At 40.5% G+C, this 18,571-nt stretch overlaps 2 protein-coding genes across 2 annotated transcripts; both read left to right on the top strand.

The window, feature by feature from the left end:
• The first annotated feature begins 934 nt into the window (after positions 1-934).
• On the top strand, positions 935-5,476 carry LOC131349186 (5,6-dihydroxyindole-2-carboxylic acid oxidase-like). The gene is made up of 7 exons (XM_058384634.1): positions 935-1,574; positions 2,262-2,584; positions 2,708-2,912; positions 3,308-3,475; positions 3,592-3,768; positions 4,644-4,790; positions 4,954-5,476. The coding sequence occupies exons 1-7, from the start codon at positions 1,217-1,219 to the stop codon at positions 5,154-5,156; spliced, it is 1,581 nt and encodes a 526-aa protein (XP_058240617.1). The 5' UTR covers positions 935-1,216; the 3' UTR covers positions 5,157-5,476.
• Positions 5,477-8,391: 2,915 nt separating this feature from the next.
• Positions 8,392-17,856, top strand: LOC131349187 (leucine rich adaptor protein 1-like). The gene is made up of 2 exons (XM_058384635.1): positions 8,392-8,879; positions 16,324-17,856. Exons 1-2 carry the CDS (start codon positions 8,688-8,690, stop codon positions 16,705-16,707), a joined length of 576 nt encoding a protein of 191 aa, XP_058240618.1. The 5' UTR covers positions 8,392-8,687; the 3' UTR covers positions 16,708-17,856.
• The last annotated feature ends 715 nt before the right edge of the window (positions 17,857-18,571 follow it).

The raw sequence follows: 18,571 nt of genomic DNA, 5'->3' as shown, positions 1-18,571 counted from the left end.
ATATTGCCAAAAGTTTTGGGACACCCCTCCAAATCATTGAATTCAGGTATTGTTTTTCAGGGGTTGGGCTCGGCCCTTTAGATTTTCATGCTCCCAACTTAAAGACATGGATGAGTGAGTTTGGTGTGGAGGAACTTGATTGGCCTGCAGTGTGTTAATGACCATTCCACTAGAAGTGCATTTGTGAGGTCAGGCACTGATGTTGGACTAGAAGGCCTGGCTTACAGTCTTTGCTCTAATTCATTCTAAAGGTGTTCTATAGGGTTGAGGTCAGGACTCTGTAACTCTGTTCCTCCATGCCAAACTCACTCATCCATGTCTTTATGGACCTTGCTTTGGTCACTGGCGTACAGTCATGTTGGAACAGGAAGCGGTCATCCCCAAACTGTTCCCACAAAGCATGAAATTGTCTAAAATGCCTTGGTATGAAGCTGAAGCATTAGGAGTTCCTTTACTGGCCGAGCCCAACCCCTGAAAAACAAAATGATTTGGAGGGGTGTCCCAAAACTTTTGGCAATATGGTGTACTTCAGAACTTTGTGCTGAGCTTCTTTTGATATATTGATCAAATGTTGATGTTTCTTTAGGCATGGTCTGTAATAAACTCACAGTGGGTCTCACAGTGACACTTAAATTGCACACAGGTGAACTGTAGTGTCCAAAATGTCGTTATTGTATTTTGTATAGATTTATGGCATATGATCCCACTTCTATTCCAGACTGTAACACTGCAGAAGGTGGAAAAGTTTAAGGAAGGGGAATATCAATGCAAGGCGCTGTATTAGGGCATGGTGTAATTGACGTGCTTTAATTGTGTGCACTGTAAGCTTTTTGTCTCAGATCTTCATCAGACGTGCAGCACGTTTTAAACCCTCAGTCCAGCACGAGCTTCTGTCTGTGTATGCCAGGGATTTCATATATAATTCCCACTAAATGCTGTGGAACTAGTGCTTCTGCTAAAATGTGACGCGATCACGCGGTAAGACAGAGCTGAGGCTTTCGGCGGTCACGCGCTGATCCTCTATTTAAACTCACTCGGACACTCTGGTGTTCCCGGGCCAGATAAGGTGCGTAATGGACCTTTCCATGAGGGGGAATCTTGGACAGTGAAATATTGTGGTGATTGTTGTTAAACCTCGGTTTGTCCAGTTACGCGTTCAAATAGACAGATATCAAACCGTTAAGAGTTTGTTTGTTTATTTACGTATTTCTGTACAATGTGGATACACGCCGCTCTAGTGCTGTCCTGTTGCGCGTTCGCTGTGCGCGCGCAGTTCCCGCGTGAGTGCACGAGCGTCGACGTTCTGCGCAGCGCGCGCTGCTGTCCGTCCCCTTTCGGGCGCGCTAACGACCCGTGCGGCGCGAGCCTTGGCCGAGGGCAGTGCGTGCCGGTGCAGGCCGACACGCGCGCTCACGGGCCGCAGTACCCACATGTGGGGCAGGACGACCGCGAGCGCTGGCCACTTCGATTCTTCACCAGTGCGTGCCGCTGCACCGGGAACTTCGGCGGCTTCAACTGCGGCCGGTGCAAGCACGGATTCACCGGAGTCAACTGCGAAACACCCGTGCCAGTCGGTGAGTAAAGTTCAATGAGCAATAAGTGCATGCATGAGCATGCTTTATAATAATCTCTAACTAATAGTTATAGCAATGCTTTATTAAGGATAAAAGTAATTGCTGTAAGTTAATAATGGGACTGATGTTTTTCCTTTTAATACTTTTTAGAAATATGAATAACTTTTATTTGGAAGAGTTAGAGTTATCAAACTCACTTGTTTACAAAATATTCAACACTTTATTTGTCTGTTGTATTTCTGTAGGTATTGCTGCCACACTACATAGCAGTTTAAAATCCATTGTGCAATAGCTTTCCTGCACAACACTCTTTATAGTTTTGTGTATTTATTTTCTGTATTTGTTGTGTATTTGTGTACTTTATGAAGTCTTGTGTACTCGACAACTGCGTTGTGGTCTATACTGTATTGCACCCTAGTCACAGAGAAACATCATTTATACTGTACACAAGCTACATATAGGAGGTAAAATAGTAATAGTCTTGGCTTATACACTTAATACTACATCTGAAACTTGATTTAGTCGAGTCCATGGCCGCTTGTAGGATTTAAACCGAATTACACTATAAATAAACTTGTATTAAATAATTAAACTGTTGTGATATAACTGACTTAAATGTCTTATGCTGTTACTGAGTTTAATTTTGGTATGTGCAAATTCATCGACTTCATCTTCTTTCTCTCTCAGTCAGAAGAAATGTTCAATCTCTGAACCCCACTGAGAGGCGTGCCTTCATCAATGCTCTGCACCAGGCTAAGCGGACAGTGCACCCGGAAGTGGTCATCGCCACACGACGCTACGAGGAGGTGTTCGGCCCTGAGGGTAACATCACTTTGTTTGAAAATATCACCATCTACAACTACTTCGTGTGGTCGCACTACTACTCGGTGAGTAAGACGTTTCTCGGTGGCAGCCAGCCCCCCTTCGGGGGCGTAGACTTCTCTCACGAGGGACCCGGGTTCGTCACGTGGCACCGCTACCACCTCCTGCAGCTGGAGCATGACATTCAGGTAAGAAGCTTGTCATGCTCAGATATCATTAATATCTGTTAAACATCTTACAATGTTAAGAAAAGAAAAACAGATTAAAACATTTGTCTTAAGCTGTTAAGCAGTGATTCGTTATTTGTTCAGGACATGTTAGGAGACCCGAGTTTCGCTCTTCCTTACTGGAACTTTGCCATCGGAGGAAACGAGTGTGACATCTGCACTGATGATCTGATGGGCGCCAGAAGCAGCTTTGATGAAAATGCCATCAGCTCCAATTCCATCTTCTCCCAGTGGCGTGTCGTGTGTGAGAGCCTGGACGACTATGACACGCTGGGCACCATCTGCAACAGTCAGTTCCTTCTCTCCTTCTTCTTCACTCCATTTCACACACACAAAGATTCCTTATGTTCTCCTCAGCCCCTAGGTATTTTTCCACTTTTCTAAAGTGATTTCAAAGCTATCTAGTTCTTCACGTTCGCTGAAATATCAGACCTGGCACGTGAGCCCATGTGAATTCCACCTGACCACACTGCATGCTAATGGGTCTCACATGATGAAAAACTCCAGGGAATAATCTCAGCCCGTATTGGGGTTTAAGGATTATCAGCATGTGCTTTGTTTATGGGCCAAATGTTAGCGCTAAGTGGATTAGCAGATTATAGTCTTGTTCTCTCTCACGTTTTTTTTCCCTTGTTGTCTTGTGAACTTCCTGTCTGATGCTCTGTCTCTCTCTCTCTCTTTCAGGTACCGAGAGCAACCCAATCAGGAGGAACCCAGCAGGGAACGTGGACCGGCCCATGGTGCAGAAACTTCCAGAGCCTCAGGACATAGAAGCCTGCCTGCAGCTGACCACATTCGACACCCCTCCATTTTACTCGACTTCAACCGGCAGCTTCAGAAACACCATCGAGGGTAGGAAGATCATCACACACAAAACACTGCTACTGTTGTTCCATGCTAAGAAATATTTTACTTAATCAATTAATTAAGCTGTGTGTAAGGCGGCTAACCTGCAGGTGTTTTGCTAGGCTACAGCGCCCCCGAGGGTACCTACGATCCTGTGGTCCGAAGCCTGCACAATTTGGCTCACTTGTTCCTGAATGGTACTGGTGGACAAACACACCTGTCCCCTAACGACCCCATCTTCGTCTTGCTCCACACCTTCACTGACGCCATCTTTGACGAGTGGCTTCGGAGACACCCACGTAACACACTTCAATCACTTTATTTCATGCAGCAGATGCAAATAAAGAGGGACGGTTGTAGTGATTAGCATTGGTGTAGCGACTGACTGAATGTGTCTAGGAGTATTTCACTCAAATCTTTATCTTTGGCACTACTGTGTGCTCTTTCTTTCTTTACACCTCTCTCAACTAAAGTGCTTAAGCGACTAGTAAGGAAGGTGTCTGTCAATCAAAATAAAGAGGTGTGGCCTCAGGACTTTAATAGGACAGCTACAGCTTTAGTGCTGATTTATGACCTTGACTTATCAGTGCTAGCCAAACAGGCATGTCCTCTGTGTCTGTCAGACCAGTCACACCAGTCAGACCCACAGCAACAAAGGCCACACCTCCTTCACTGAGAATCCCAGTGTGGCCTTAACTTTCATGAAACAGTGGATTTTTTTTTCCTCAAATTGAACTAATTCCTTATTGTGTTCAGTGATTTGTTGAAACCTAATTAACAGTTGCTCAGGCAGATGTATTACATGCACGTTTATTTTCTGTGCTGCACGAGCGAGTACAATGAGAGATGATTCAATTGCTTCTTTTTTAATTGGCTTTGTTTTATGAGCCGTGTAAGCCTTGTAAGACGCCGAGGCTTGTTAGTGCACATTAGTGAGCAACAAATAAGAAAGTTATATTTGTTGAGGCACAATTTACAAAAAGAATGTTTAGGAACTGACAAAGTGTATAGTACGGATATAAGAGACATCAGACGATACCTTAAACCATACTCTAACATGTGATCCCTCAAATTATCACTATTAGATTATAATCTTGTGTTTAATACTAAGTGTTATATATGTGAACTATATTTTACCAAGTTAAGTGTTCTTTTTGGTGTGTATTTGTGCTAGGCGCTCACGAATACCCATTGGAAAACGCTCCCATTGGCCATAACAGAGATTACAACATGGTGCCATTCTGGCCTCCTATCACCAACGCAGAAATGTTCGTAACAGCTCCGGAGAACTTGGGTTACTCCTACGAAGCCAACTGGCCCGGTACGCTATACTGCATGTACAGCATGAAAACATTTCTCTTTGTCTTTGTGTTTGCATGTTTGTTCTGTTTTTCTTCCTGTTGTCTTTGAAACACGCATGACGCATGCATTACTAACCCAAACTCCAGGTTCATCACATCATGTGCTCACAATTCTCTCTCCAGCCCGCCCCATCACTCTGACCGAGATCATCACCATCGCCGTCATAGCGGCGCTCATCGTCGTAGCAATCATCTTCGCCGTCACGACGTGTGCCGTACGCTCACGGGCTCATAACTCCGAGAGTCGGCAGCATCTCCTCGGGGAACAGTACCAACGCTATGACGATCATGACACACACAGCAGCAAGAGCCAGTCTGTAGTTTAAGAATGCAGGAGCTACAACTTTGGCCTGTTTTGTATAACCCCAGTCATTGATAGATGACAACAACCCTGTCATTAGATTTTGTATGTATTTTAAATGAAACCCGAAGTGCCTCGAGTTATATTTTAGCCAAAGTCTGCGTGGAACTACAGCAGCAAAGGCACAAACTAAAATGACGGTGCTAACATTACTTCAGTAAGTGTTCTCTGTAAATGTAATCGATTCTTATTTAACAGTCGAATGAATTTGCAGGAGTGTAGTCTCGTCCTGGAATTAAATACAATAAAGAAAATCTTTTACCAGGAAATATTCCCATCTCATTGTATGCTCTACACCTGTATCGCTTTCCTTGTGCCACTAGATGGCAGGTTCTTACAGAGGAAAAAAAATCAGCTGTTGACCCTGAATCCAAAACCACACCTAATACTGTGCCTATGTCACACTGGGAAGTGTTTCCCAGCATAGTTTTCCAATAAACACCAAACGGTTGCCCAAGCTTCCGACACACCTGACAACGCAGGTCATCGGCATACTCGTGGCCTCGGATATGGGATTGAACCTAAAAGAATGATGGCACATAATACAAGTGAAGTGTTGCTTAGTAAGAAATAAGTGTACAAGCATTGGTGTGATAATGATGGATGAACCATCTTGCTGAAATTGAAGGCTTGGCAGGTTTAAGCACTTAATGATTTGAATTAACAAACATTATAATTACTCCAATGCCGAGTTTTCTCTCAGCAGGTCGTGCTGTTAGTAATTGCAGAGTGATTTGTGGGTGGGCGTGACTAAAGCGGCTGTGGGCGTGGAACACCTGTCCAGCCTCAAGAGAAGTCTTGTTATGGAAAGCCAAAGGGTGCAAAAAAAGATGTTACCTAAGCTTACGTCATTGCTAAGGATCCCTGATTTTATTTTTTATTTTTAAAAAAGGGCTGTGATAATGTTGAAAAGTAGGTAGAGGAGATTAGGAAACAAATTTGTAAAGATTAGAATTTCCAACATTTATATTAACAGTATTCAGGAAAACAGGCTAAGTAACTAGAAAGCAAGGAGAGTGTCAAAAACATAAAAGAAGCTAGAATGACTTATAATAATAATAAGATAATAATAATCCAGAAATATATACACATCGGGATTAAGTCAAATCAGGATACAGGATACATAGATTATAGACTAAACCCACAAATACTAATGATTTTCTTTTTAATGATAAAACGTTATAACTTAGCCATCTGCGTCAACCGTGACTAAACAAAAAGCAGCAAAAGTTCTGAACTCAACCGACGTTTCTAAAATACCTCAAGATAGATAGCATTTGGCAGACGCCCTTATCCCTTATCCAAAAGTGTTTTGAAGTCTCTATCAATGAATACATCTTGATATCAGTTCACTAGGTCACGGACTAAGAATACCATCAGTCTAAAGTTTTGTTGGAGAGGAAATACAGCAAGAAAAGCATACACAATCAAACACGAGTGTTTTTGCTTGTTTGTTTTTTAATTAGCTAGCTACGAGTACAACCACTGCGTTTTACCCTGTAACACTTTAGCAAGTAAAATGGTATTAACTCACAAACAAAAAAAAACAGATATCATGCTTAGGTATAGTGAACTATCAATGAACATTTTATAGCATTTATTAATGTTAGTTAATTTTTTGTTAATGCACATTTGTTGACAAGAGTTCATGATTTATTTGTGGTTTAATACTATTCCAGCTTTCATAGCTATTTTCATGGTGAAAATCTTGTTAAAATATTACAATGTGTGATAATTAATAAGAGATTTATCTCTGGTAAGTAAACAGCATTATTAAAGCAATGTTTTAACTCTAGAATGCTAGTCGCTATCTAGCATTCTTGCTACTTTTATGTTTTTCAAGAATCTAAACTATTTCTGAATATCACTTACTTCCTCGTGCAGTGCTAATTGTAACATTTTCAATCTTACGATAAAAAATACATTATCGCAATCTCGCTATGTTTAAAGCACTTTTTCCTGACTGTGCTGTCGATACTCGATCCGTACCGGATACACGATTTGTACTTGTCAAGATTCAAGATTCAAGAAGCTTTCATTGTCATTTCAACCACATACAGCTGGCGCAGTACATAGTGAAATGAAACAACGTTTCTCCAGGACCTGGTGCTACATAAACATGCAACTACTAGTTCAATACAAAACAACAAACAACACCACAGAGCTAGGACAGAAGTTTGTCTTAGCCACGTAAAGTGCACAGTGTGCAGCTAGATGCAAACAGAGCATAGACAAGACAGTGCAAAAAAGACAATAAATACAATAAAGACAACACAAAAGAACACAGGACACTTAGCGCTGAAAGGAAATAAAAGAACGTGTACTGGAATGTAAGTGAAATAAAATAGATAAAGTGAAATGATGTAGAAAAAAAAGTATTGTGCAAAAATATTGTGCAAAAATACACAGCAGCGGTTGAGGTAGTGCAAATAGAATAAACAACTATAGCAGCGGATGACAGGTAGAGGTAGTGCAGTAAGTAATGAACAGTATAAATTATGTGTGTGTGTGTGCGTCCACACAGTCAAGAGAGAGTGTGTGTATCTGTGTGTGAGAGACAGAGAGTTAGTATACAGTTCAGTCCTGAGTGAGAGAGTGTGTGTGTGTGTGAGAGAGTGTAGAACAGTTCAGTCCTGAGTGAGAGTGTGTGTGAGAGTGTAGAACAGTTCAGTCCTGAGTGAGAGTGTGTGTGTGTGTGAGAGAGTGTAGAACAGTTCAGTCCTGAGTGAGAGTGTGTGTGAGAGTGTAGAACAGTTCAGTCCCGGGTGTTGAGGAGCCTAATGGCTTGAGGAAAGAAACTGTTACACAGTCTGGTTGTGAGGGCCCGAATGCTCCGGTACCTCTTTCCAGATGGCAGGAGGGTGAAGAGTGTGGGCAGGAGGGTGAAGAGTGTGAAGGAGGGTGAAGAGTGTGAAGGAGGGTGAAGAGTGTGAAATGTGTGGAAATGTGGAATTGTGTGGAAATGCGTCTTGCGTGAAGTATGACCGAACGATTTACGGCAGTTTATTTATACGTCATGTATTTATAATACTGTTGTTGTAATACTAGTAATAATATAATGTGTTGTTGGCAGCGATTTCGCGCATGCGCAGAAGGAAACCTGAACAAAGACGTCCAACCGACGAATGGGATCTTTCCTACAATCGTGAGTGGTTGTGAACCTTTTGGCTTTCCACAGTGAACTCACGGCGCGCACGCGGAGACTTTCTGTCTTTATAAGTGCGCGACCAGCGGCTCAAACAGCTCGTCTTGGTCCATGAAGCAGAACTATTTTATAACCAACCTCCCTACAAATAAACACTGGGTTTTAAACGGAAATGTTTCGACTGCAGATTGATTTAGACAAAAGGTTGATTTAGACAAACCGGATTACGGAAAGGAGATCCCTCTGAAGTGCAACCGGATCCCAGGCTGGTCATTTCAGCGCTGTTTTAATTATTCACACTGGGATCTGTCCGTGTCTGAGTGTCCAGATAGGACATTTTGGTGTTTGGCTATGGAGGAAGACAGCACTGTTCCGGATTTCAGGGACATCGAGGTGAAAATGGGCCGAAAAGTACCGGAGAGCTTGGCCCGGTCCATTACGCACAGAGGAAAACCATTGGAGTCCAGCAGATCTCAGAGTCACTGCACCAACTCCGAGCTGAAACAACTGGAGAGCAAGATGCTGTTCCTTAAACAGGAAATGGTGAGCTTCTTTTTTGTTCCTCTTATCTTTCCTTTATCTACTTAATGCTTTTAACACCTTCACAAAAGCTTTAATTTCTCAACAGCAATGCAGTCATTACTGTGAACACTGTTCCTCTGATCAGAAACTATTTCCTTTGACTAAAATAAACATTTCCTCCTTAAAAGGTCCGATACTGTGAACCAAGGTACACTGTATTCTCATTACCGTGTAAAAGATGCAAACTAGGAACTAAATAGTCCTCAATGCCACCTAAATGTTCCAGGCCCTGGATTTCCTCACACCTGAACCAGGTAACCCGATGCACACCTGCTACCTGGTTCTCAGAAATCCTAGCTAAGACTTATTTATGATCACATCCTTCCTCGATCAGTAAAGTGTACACTCGTTTAACTTAAGTGCGTTTTTATAAGTTATGCCTCAGCTCAGTAAATGCTACATTAGCAAAAGCAAACTTGAGTTCATCTCCAACGATGGGATCCAGATGGCCTCGGTACAGCTCCCACAGGCTGGGATTTTGTCCATCATGACCTGTGCAGATGTGAGAGCGAGGTTTGTGGGACGCCGACCCGTGATAACATCGTTCTGCGCATGGCAGTCATCAGGAAGCTGGCGATTAGGACTGCAGACTGCTTCCGTCTGTGTAACTAATAATCCCAAGAACGTACAGTGGAAATAAACGTCATGCCTTAAACACTCCCTAGGCAAACCAGTGCGGCCAACATATGGGTTTAAAGCTTAAGACTTGCAAATGTGTGCGCACACACACACACACACACACACACATATACATACATATACACACACAAACACGCACACAAACATACATACATATACACACACACACACGTACATATACACACACTAACACGCACACAAACATACATACATATATATACACACACACAAGCACGCACACACACATATACACGTAAACAAACATGAGCACACATACACACACAAACGTGCGCACACACACATATACATAGAAACATGCTCACACACATATACATGCAAACATACATACATACACAGAAACACACACACACACACATACATATACCCAAACACACACACACAGAGTAGTAGTACAGTTTTCAGTTGTACGACTCGGCCATCTCTCCTTTCTTTCAGCAGAAGATCCGACACAGACGGCGATTAGCGCCTCGTCCGAGCGCACTTCACACGTTATTGTCCACACGTCTCGTCCTCCACACTCTGTGAACCTGTGTGTTATCTCAAGCCTTCGCGTTTTAACCAAACGCGATCTACAAAAACCGTACCACAGCGTCTCCTTGCACTGGGTGCTGTAAAATATACCGAGCTTAAATCAGCACCCTGTCTCATGAAAGGTTAAAGGTCAGAGAAGAGTCACCGACTCCAGATGTATCCTCTGGGGTTTGTATCAAACCTTCTGCTGCAGAAATGTTACAGTGTTTTTATTGTTTTTTTTTACTGTGTAGCTTGAAATAATCAGCTAGAAAGCTTTGAAGCTTATTATTTACTGCGGTGTTGGGTTGGTGTATTTATTGTTACCATGACGACCATAATGGGGAGGGGTTTCATCCTGAGCAAATTGGGAGAAAGGCTACAAAAACACAAATCCATGAATAAACATTGACCTTCAGTGTAACCTTTGTAACTCAGATCATGTAGTATAAGCTGGACATCTATTACTATGCTATAACACGACTATTTTTATTTTATTTATTTATTTTTATTACAAGGTAAGTAAAATCCTCTGGATTGTTCTGAGTTTCATGTTTTGTTTGCTTGGAAGTTTGGCTAAGCCGAAAAGATGTAGCTCACAAAACAATGTACAGCAAGATAGATAGATAGATAGATAGATAGATAGATAGATAGATAGATAGCTTATGTTTGTGTAGCAGATCATGTGCCCTCAAATAAATAAATAAATAAATAAATAAAATAAGTAAATTATTAAAAACATAAAAATAAATAAGTAAATAAAAAATAAATAATTAGATAGGCTGATAAATAAATATATGAATAAATAAATAAAAAAAGTAAGTTATTAAAAACATAAAAATAAATCGATTATTAATTAATATGTAGATGAATAAGTAAACAATAAATAAAATAAATAAATAAAAATACATATTTAGATAAATTAATAAATAAAATAGGCAAGTGTTTGGAAGTCCTTTTTTTTTTTTTTTTAATTTACTCATTTATTTTGGCTTTTTCTTTCGATAGGTTTAACCCTGATTCTATGTCCAAGTTTAATTAAAATTAATCCGTATAGATTTAAAAACTTTTACATTTACATTTTAAAACGCTTGCCGTCTTCACCGCCGTTTTCCAAAAATTGCTCGTCCCACATTCGGAAGATGCGTAACATTTTTAAGAAGCTTCCTTATTTCCCTGAGACCTTTCTGGACGTCTCTTTGAACTGAAGTTGAGAAGAAAAAAAAAGTGGTAAGTGGACTAAGAAAGAGGCGGAGTTGTTGCTACGGGTAACCCGAATGACTATAAATTTGTTTGTTTGGGTCACGAGGCGAAAAATACGTCGTTGTGTTTGTATCGCTTCATAGTCCAGACTACAACATGGGGAAAAAAATAAAATAAAAATGTTTCTATATTTATTTGACTGAGACAAAAAAAAAAGCTGCGTTTTCACTGGACGAAAAAAATGTTGTCTCAGTCTTGAGGACAAAATCCGGAGGTAACTGCACCGTTTGCTAGCGAGAAAGATAGATACCAACTTTGTGCTGCTCAGTTTAGCAAGTATTTCCATCTACCTGTGTTTTTACAATCCAGATAATCTGAAGTAATAAAGCTGAAGTAAATCTAGCTCTGCATGCCGACCGATGTGTGTAGTGCAGCAGGTGGTGGAGTACGGAAAAGTCACAGCATCTAATTGTTAAATTTAAACATGTCACATGAAAGCCTTTGTTTTGGAAATCTCAATCAAAAACAGCTTATGAATATTGAATACGGTTCCCCAAGGCAAATTTTTTTGCCGGTCCTGCTTTTGAAGAACCGTCCAATTTGTACAGTGGAGCAGATGGTCAGGGTATGAATGACTGACTGAAGCTGGCATTTCAGCTACATTTCTTTTTCGAAGGCATCCCGTGTTATCGTGTTTTATTGTCATTTGTCTTTATTATGTCTGCTGTCTTGTCTTTGGCCTTGGAACAGCTCCCGGATAGTACAGCTTCCCGCTATCAGACTTTACCCTGGTCACGGGGTTCAGCGAAAAAAACATAAAAAAACTAAAACTTTGTGTGTGTGTGCATGACCTAAGCAGCTGGCCAGGGGCTTGTCTGGTTGTCCTGCTCGTAAGTGTGAGCGATAACGTTGAGGGTCAAGAGGCCAGGTCTCAGATCAGTTGTTAAAAGTGAGCAGTAGCTCAGGGCAGCTGGTTCTCTATACACACACTCCTGCATGCACAAACACCCCCAGACACACACACAGTTTTGAATGCAACTATCCAGGAATGAGAATATACCCACACACACACACAGTTTTGAATGCAAGTATCCATGAATCAGAATACACACACACACACACACACAGAGCCATAATAAACCCTGTGTGAACATTTAGCTCTATATAAGGCAATTTACATGTTTAGTGTGTTCAGAATTCATGTCTCTTCCTCCTCTCCTTCATAGTTCACCTTGTTTTAGTGAGCACATGTGGCTGCAGGCTGTGAAGCTCAAGCTACAGTTGGTTTCCACACACCACGGCTTAATCTTTAATCCAATCAGGGCTTTGTCGGTTGACCCCGAAGGCGACCGCGGCTCTGGTGTTACAGCTGCCACTGTCCCTCTGCTCCTGTGTTGCACAGAACTGAATGACATTTTATTTCATCCACATTAAAGTAAGAGTTAAGAATCAGTTTGGTACTTAATTAGCCAAGATATTAAATATAGTCTAGTTTCTTTTCTGTTTTCCTAGATTTTGACTCCTAAAACCAATTACATGAGCCTCTTGACATCAGTGCAAATCTAAAGACACAAACACCACGCTTCATATTAGCTTTGTAAGCAGTACAAGCTAACCATGCTAGCTAAGTACACTCACCAGGGACACCACATGCATCCATTTCTTACTTATAAAACAACACCTCAGTGTGAAAAAAAAAAAGATTAATCTCTATACGTTTACATGCTAGGCTTTATTATCTATTAGCAGCACAAGCTAATCGACAAATACTCTCTTGATACGCTTTGCTAGTTCTCTCTCCGAAGCTGTGTTTTTATTCAGACTGAAAGAAGTTGATGAGTTTTTCACTACAGCAGTAGGTTATTTAAAACATCAATAAATAAAAAATAAATATCCGCTGGTTTTCTCTCTCAAAGAAGCGTCTGGACAGGAGCTCAGTCAGCTAATGAACATCTGTCGTAGCATGTTATATTTAGTCAAATTGTCATAGAGGCCAAGTGTAACCATATCCACGTCACCCTGTCTCGACACGCATCGTCTGAGAACACATGCACAGCCTTGATTTATTTCACAGCCTACTAGCATGTGCTAATGTCATTGGTCATGGTGCGTCATGGACCAATAACGGGTCATGATATTGGTTACACATGTGTTAATAATTTCAGCGCGTGTTGAGACGCTCAGGTTCCTTCACCTGTCCTGAGTGACCTGTAGTTCTAGCAACTGTGGTAGCAATTGTTTTTAACATTCCCAACTTTTTTTTTGGGGGGGGGGGGGGGGATTTATTGGTTTTAATGGTTTCCAGTATAACTGTATTTGTCTTTCCAGGAATGGGATTTTATATATAATCAGGACTTCACTACGTTTTTGAGGAAAGCTTAAACGTCTTCAAATATCATAGTAGCTATATTGAGTCGCCATCAGAGACCACAAGTCCATTTGAATTTCCGCAGAACCGGTCAAACCATTAGGATATGTATTATGTTATGTTATAATCTTAGCCGAATCATGAAATACCATTACAAACCACACTAACCAAATTCGCTCCATGAAAACCAGTGGTGCAGCAGGCTGCTCGTTTGAGGGACCGTCTACTAAGGTTTCTATTGTCCTTTGTGAAAGACGAAAGTGCAAACTCCGGTCAGTACATAAACCATCCCAGGGCACACTAAAGACAAACCCATAAACCTCAAGAAACCTTTAGAAAACAGTGACAGTGTTTGACAGCGTTAGCACTTAATTTGTCATCACTTTTTTCGTTCGCACGCACCCCGAGTCTCTGTATTATCTCCGTGAGGACAAAATTCCACAGTGGCGAATTGGTGATCTCATAACTCCAGGACGTAGTCACGGCCCAAACACTAGCCGTATTATCGGGCTCGTGAGAGAGAGCCTCTGTGTTTAAAATGTGACTATTATCATAGCATATAGTACATGACTCCTAGACCAGACACTAATTCTAACACATATAAATGGCATCCATGGTTCTGGATCAGTTGCGTTTGTTTTTATGTTTGTCAGCATTTATCATCAAATGCCATTTGTGTGAAGCTTTTTGTGCCACTGGCTATTTTGCTTGGATTCAGACTGTGCTGTATTTTGCATCCCATTTGGATCCTTGTGTCACAGTTGAGCGCGCCCTGCAGCTGGAGAGCTGAAGCCTCTTTTTTTTTTTTGCTTTTTGTGTGTCTTTAGCTGACATGTCAATACAGCAGTGATGAAGTGCTGCATTTCTGCTTTTAAAAGCAGACTATAGCTCAAGGGCAGGGTCTTTTCAGTAAACGGGACTGAAACTCAACCTGATGTCATGACTGGCCCACTTCAGCTGAATTTTTCGACAACTTAAAACCTTTTCAAAATACTGATCATATCCCTTTTTAAGCCATGGTAATGGTTGGGGATTGCTGAATTGTACTTTAGAATAATGCTTTAGCTAGCTAGTACCTTGTTGTTCACATTTTTAGAGAAAATACACACAAAGTGTTAGTGGAAACTAAACAAAAATATAAAAAACATCAACATTTACCTCAGATGTGTTGGAAAGGTTTAAGAAAAAGCTGAAATTATGACTGAAATCAGTAGACGAATCGTATAGAATGCACCAGGTTAGCATGTAGCCATTAAATATTTACCATTTGCATGGAAGCAAAGGCGCTTCTATTTTCTATGGAAATAAGACTAAACATATCACAAAAATCAACATTTCCTACGTGTGTATACATCACCACTTTTTTTCTGGAATATTCTTGTAAAGCTAAAGCTAAATGCAACTCATAAATGTAGCATGCTAATTCTTTTCATGCTGCAACAATAACAAGGCTAATTTGAGGTGGTTTCACTGTATACCTGAGGTGGTTTCACTGGATTAGTGATTGTTTTACCTCAGACAAATGTAAAAGCGGTATATTTTCACTTGAGACAATACCGTTTGTTGATTGTTTTTCGACTTTAATACTGAGTCAAAGCTTGATTTCACTAGCGAACAAGAGACATGATGTTTGAAAGCACAACCTCAATGAGACTTTAATCAGCGTAGCATTGTTGCATTTAACTTAACGGTTATTTTTAGATTATACTGTTTCTAGGTTCACATGGTGAGGTGTGGTAATATAATTATTACCACTGTAGCTCAGGAATTTAGTCCCATCTGAATTTTTTACAGTCTGCACATTCCTGCATCGAGGAAGATTATCTACTATTAAAGGACCTGTAGAAATCACTTCAGGCAATATATAGTTCATGTCAGTTTAAAAACGCACATGATTATGTTATGCTTTTGTATTTAGTATGAAGGAATCACTCTAAACCTTTTGTCTTATGTCAAAACAAAAAAAGAAACTGAATAGTAGCGGAGATTAAAATGCTAAACCATAAGTGTCAGTTTAGAAACACTTCTGAGGTAAAATATCAACTTATCAAGCAAGAACAAGTGTATTCTACATATTATTAGCTTTTTTAAACTAGAATTTAACAAAAAACTAATTACATTTCCAATCATTTATCCTCTGTTGTAGCGTTACTAATATGCTAGTTAGCGCTATTGCTACCTTACCATGATTTACACAGAAGTATCCCATGGTGAGATTGTTATTGTTCAAAATTTCACAGTGTAATCAAATCTAATTAAAGAATGGTAGGTATATAGCTTGTTATTCTTGCTACTTATATTAGCTTGAATTAGTATATAGTCTGTCTTCGTGGGTTAATCAAAGCAACACGATTGAACTTTCTTTAGAAATAAAGCTTCATTGACCAGTCCAGCATCACAGACTGGACATTCAGAAATTTTTGCTTCGACCCAGAGTGGACGAATGGTACCGTTTCTGACAACGCTAATCTATGCTGCAAAGGATTATGGGGTGTCTGATCTGCTGAATCAGTTGGTTATTTTAATGAATGAATAAAAGAAATTGTTCGGTCAGAAGTAACACCTCCTAGAGTTAGCTAAACATTAGCTTTCTTTGTAATGAAAGAAATTTTATACTGATGGCATGATCTAATTTGTGTCATTTACTCATTTTACTAAACACAGGCTAATCTCCGCGCCATCGACATCAAACTGATGCAGCAACTCCTTTCCATCAATGAAGGAATCGAGTCTATCCGCTGGGTGATGGAGGAGCGAGGAGCCATGGCCAGCCGGGAGAGCAGTTTGAACGGCAGTCTGTACAGCCTCTCCGACAGCCAGGAGGCATCCCATCACGGGAGCTTCAGCAGCCTCCAAGACCGGACAGACGAACTGGACGGAATTTCAATCGGCAGTTACTTGGACACACTAGGGGAGGACTTGGAACATTCTTCCCCCATTGACCAATCAGATAGCTTCAATGACCAATCCATCATCGCGGAAGAGTCATTCAGTAAATCTCCGCTTCGACCCAGAGTGGACTCCGATGAGTATTACTGTTTCGGATAACACTAAAGTGCGCTGCAAAGGATTATGGGGCTTCTAAAGCTGCTGATCCTGAATCAGTTGGTTATTTTATGAATAATAAATGACAGAAAATATTCAGTCAGCTGGGAGGAGAAGCAGCTGTGGGGAGAAGGTGTAGGTAGTCCTAGCTAAATGTTAGCTATTAGCCGTTAGCGTGTGCTGCTACTGCTGATACAGAAATGTCACTGTGATTCTGTTCACACGTCACCAGAATTTATTCAGCTGAACTAAAATTTCTAAGTGAATTCATCTGGAGAAAAATCCAGATATAGCAGCAGTTGCTACATGACTCTTTTCTTTGTTTGTTTGTTTCAGAAGCACAGCATTTCCAGGGAATAACATTTTATGTTGTGCACCAAGTTCTTCATTATTCGAAAACTGTTCATGTCTTATATTATTTCTCCGCAACTAGTCCAAACGTGCGCCAGGGTTATGCTTTAGGTCCAAGGATTAACGCTTCTAGCTTACTTATAGGTTACTTAAAATGGGACCCGAGTGGACATTTCCTACACTGAAGCCACTGACCATAAAGTAAAACTAGCACATATTAGCAGAACACCTCCAGTAGAATCGTGAAGCTTTGAAGTCAAACAGATGAAAAAAAGGTGAATAAAATCTTCAGAAATGCCTTTGGGATTAGTATGTAGCATGAACGTGCAGCTAACGTCCTGCGTTATACGGCGTACGTCATAATCGCTGCACTTTCTGGTCAGTGAGGCTTTTGAAGAAAGTGCAATTTTTTGCTAATCTGCCAAAACCTTCCAACAAAGACGTTAGTTTCCTCTTAGTTTTAAAGTTAAAAGACTGAATTCTTGTCCCTGCCGGTGTCTAACCTCGTCTTTATTTGAATTACTTATTGAACTGTTAACACTGTTTTTGGACCTTTGAGACTTCCTTGTCCACTTTTTAACTTTTTTTTGTACTGTGTACTCTATGAGCAGCCCACTAAAGACGTAACTGAGTCATGTGGTTCATTTTGAACCTGGATTCACGTCATGTCTCAGTGCGAGTGTGAGCGTGTGAGATTTTATACATTTCTGTTGTACTGTACAGTTGTTCCTAATTTATTACTGTACCGATTTTAAATTGTATTTTGTGGTGAAAATGTTATAATATATTGTTTTCATGAGCCTTCCTCGTATCCTTGTGTGTTTTTAAAGCCTCTTTTATATTAGTACATGGACATTTATCCATTTAGATCATTTTGTCCATAATTAAATCAGTCATGTAGTAGTACTGATGTACTATTTACTTGGTTTTCCATTGTCTGAATTTGAGAACCTGAGCCTTCTGAGCTTCTTACCTTCTCCATATATTGAGCTTGTTGCCAATTAGCATTAGTTATGACCATTGTGGTGACTATTCATTACATGACCATTACACAATTTTTTTTTTAAAAATCACCTCACAACCTAGCTTAATGTACATTATCATTTATGTCGAAGTCCATATTTTTAACTTCAGCATGAATTTCCACATGGTTTCCTTACCTTCCCCCTTGTTTGAGCACTTAATAGAGTTTGCAGGTAAGCAGCTGACTTTATAGAGCAACCGGGCTTCACACACAAATCCGTGCTCGACCTTGGCTAGGACAACTCCCCTGGACGACGAACACAGCTGGATGGATCCTGTGTTAGCTTTTGTGCAAGTCACATCTGTTATTCCTATCAGAGCTAACGATTTTCTAAGACAAACAATATTCATAACTTGGGATGCAATGCTGATGTCTCTTAATGGGTTTGAATAGCAGACAACGCTACGTGTAAGTAAAGTGTAACTCTCGTCTTTTCATGTCTGAGGTAAATGTTAACATTTCGAACATTTCGAGCACTCTGCATACAATTTA

Source organism: Hemibagrus wyckioides, linkage group LG29, assembly GCF_019097595.1.
Source record: "Hemibagrus wyckioides isolate EC202008001 linkage group LG29, SWU_Hwy_1.0, whole genome shotgun sequence".
NCBI lineage: Eukaryota > Metazoa > Chordata > Actinopteri > Siluriformes > Bagridae > Hemibagrus > Hemibagrus wyckioides.
This window is presented reverse-complemented; position numbering and strand designations above follow the sequence as displayed.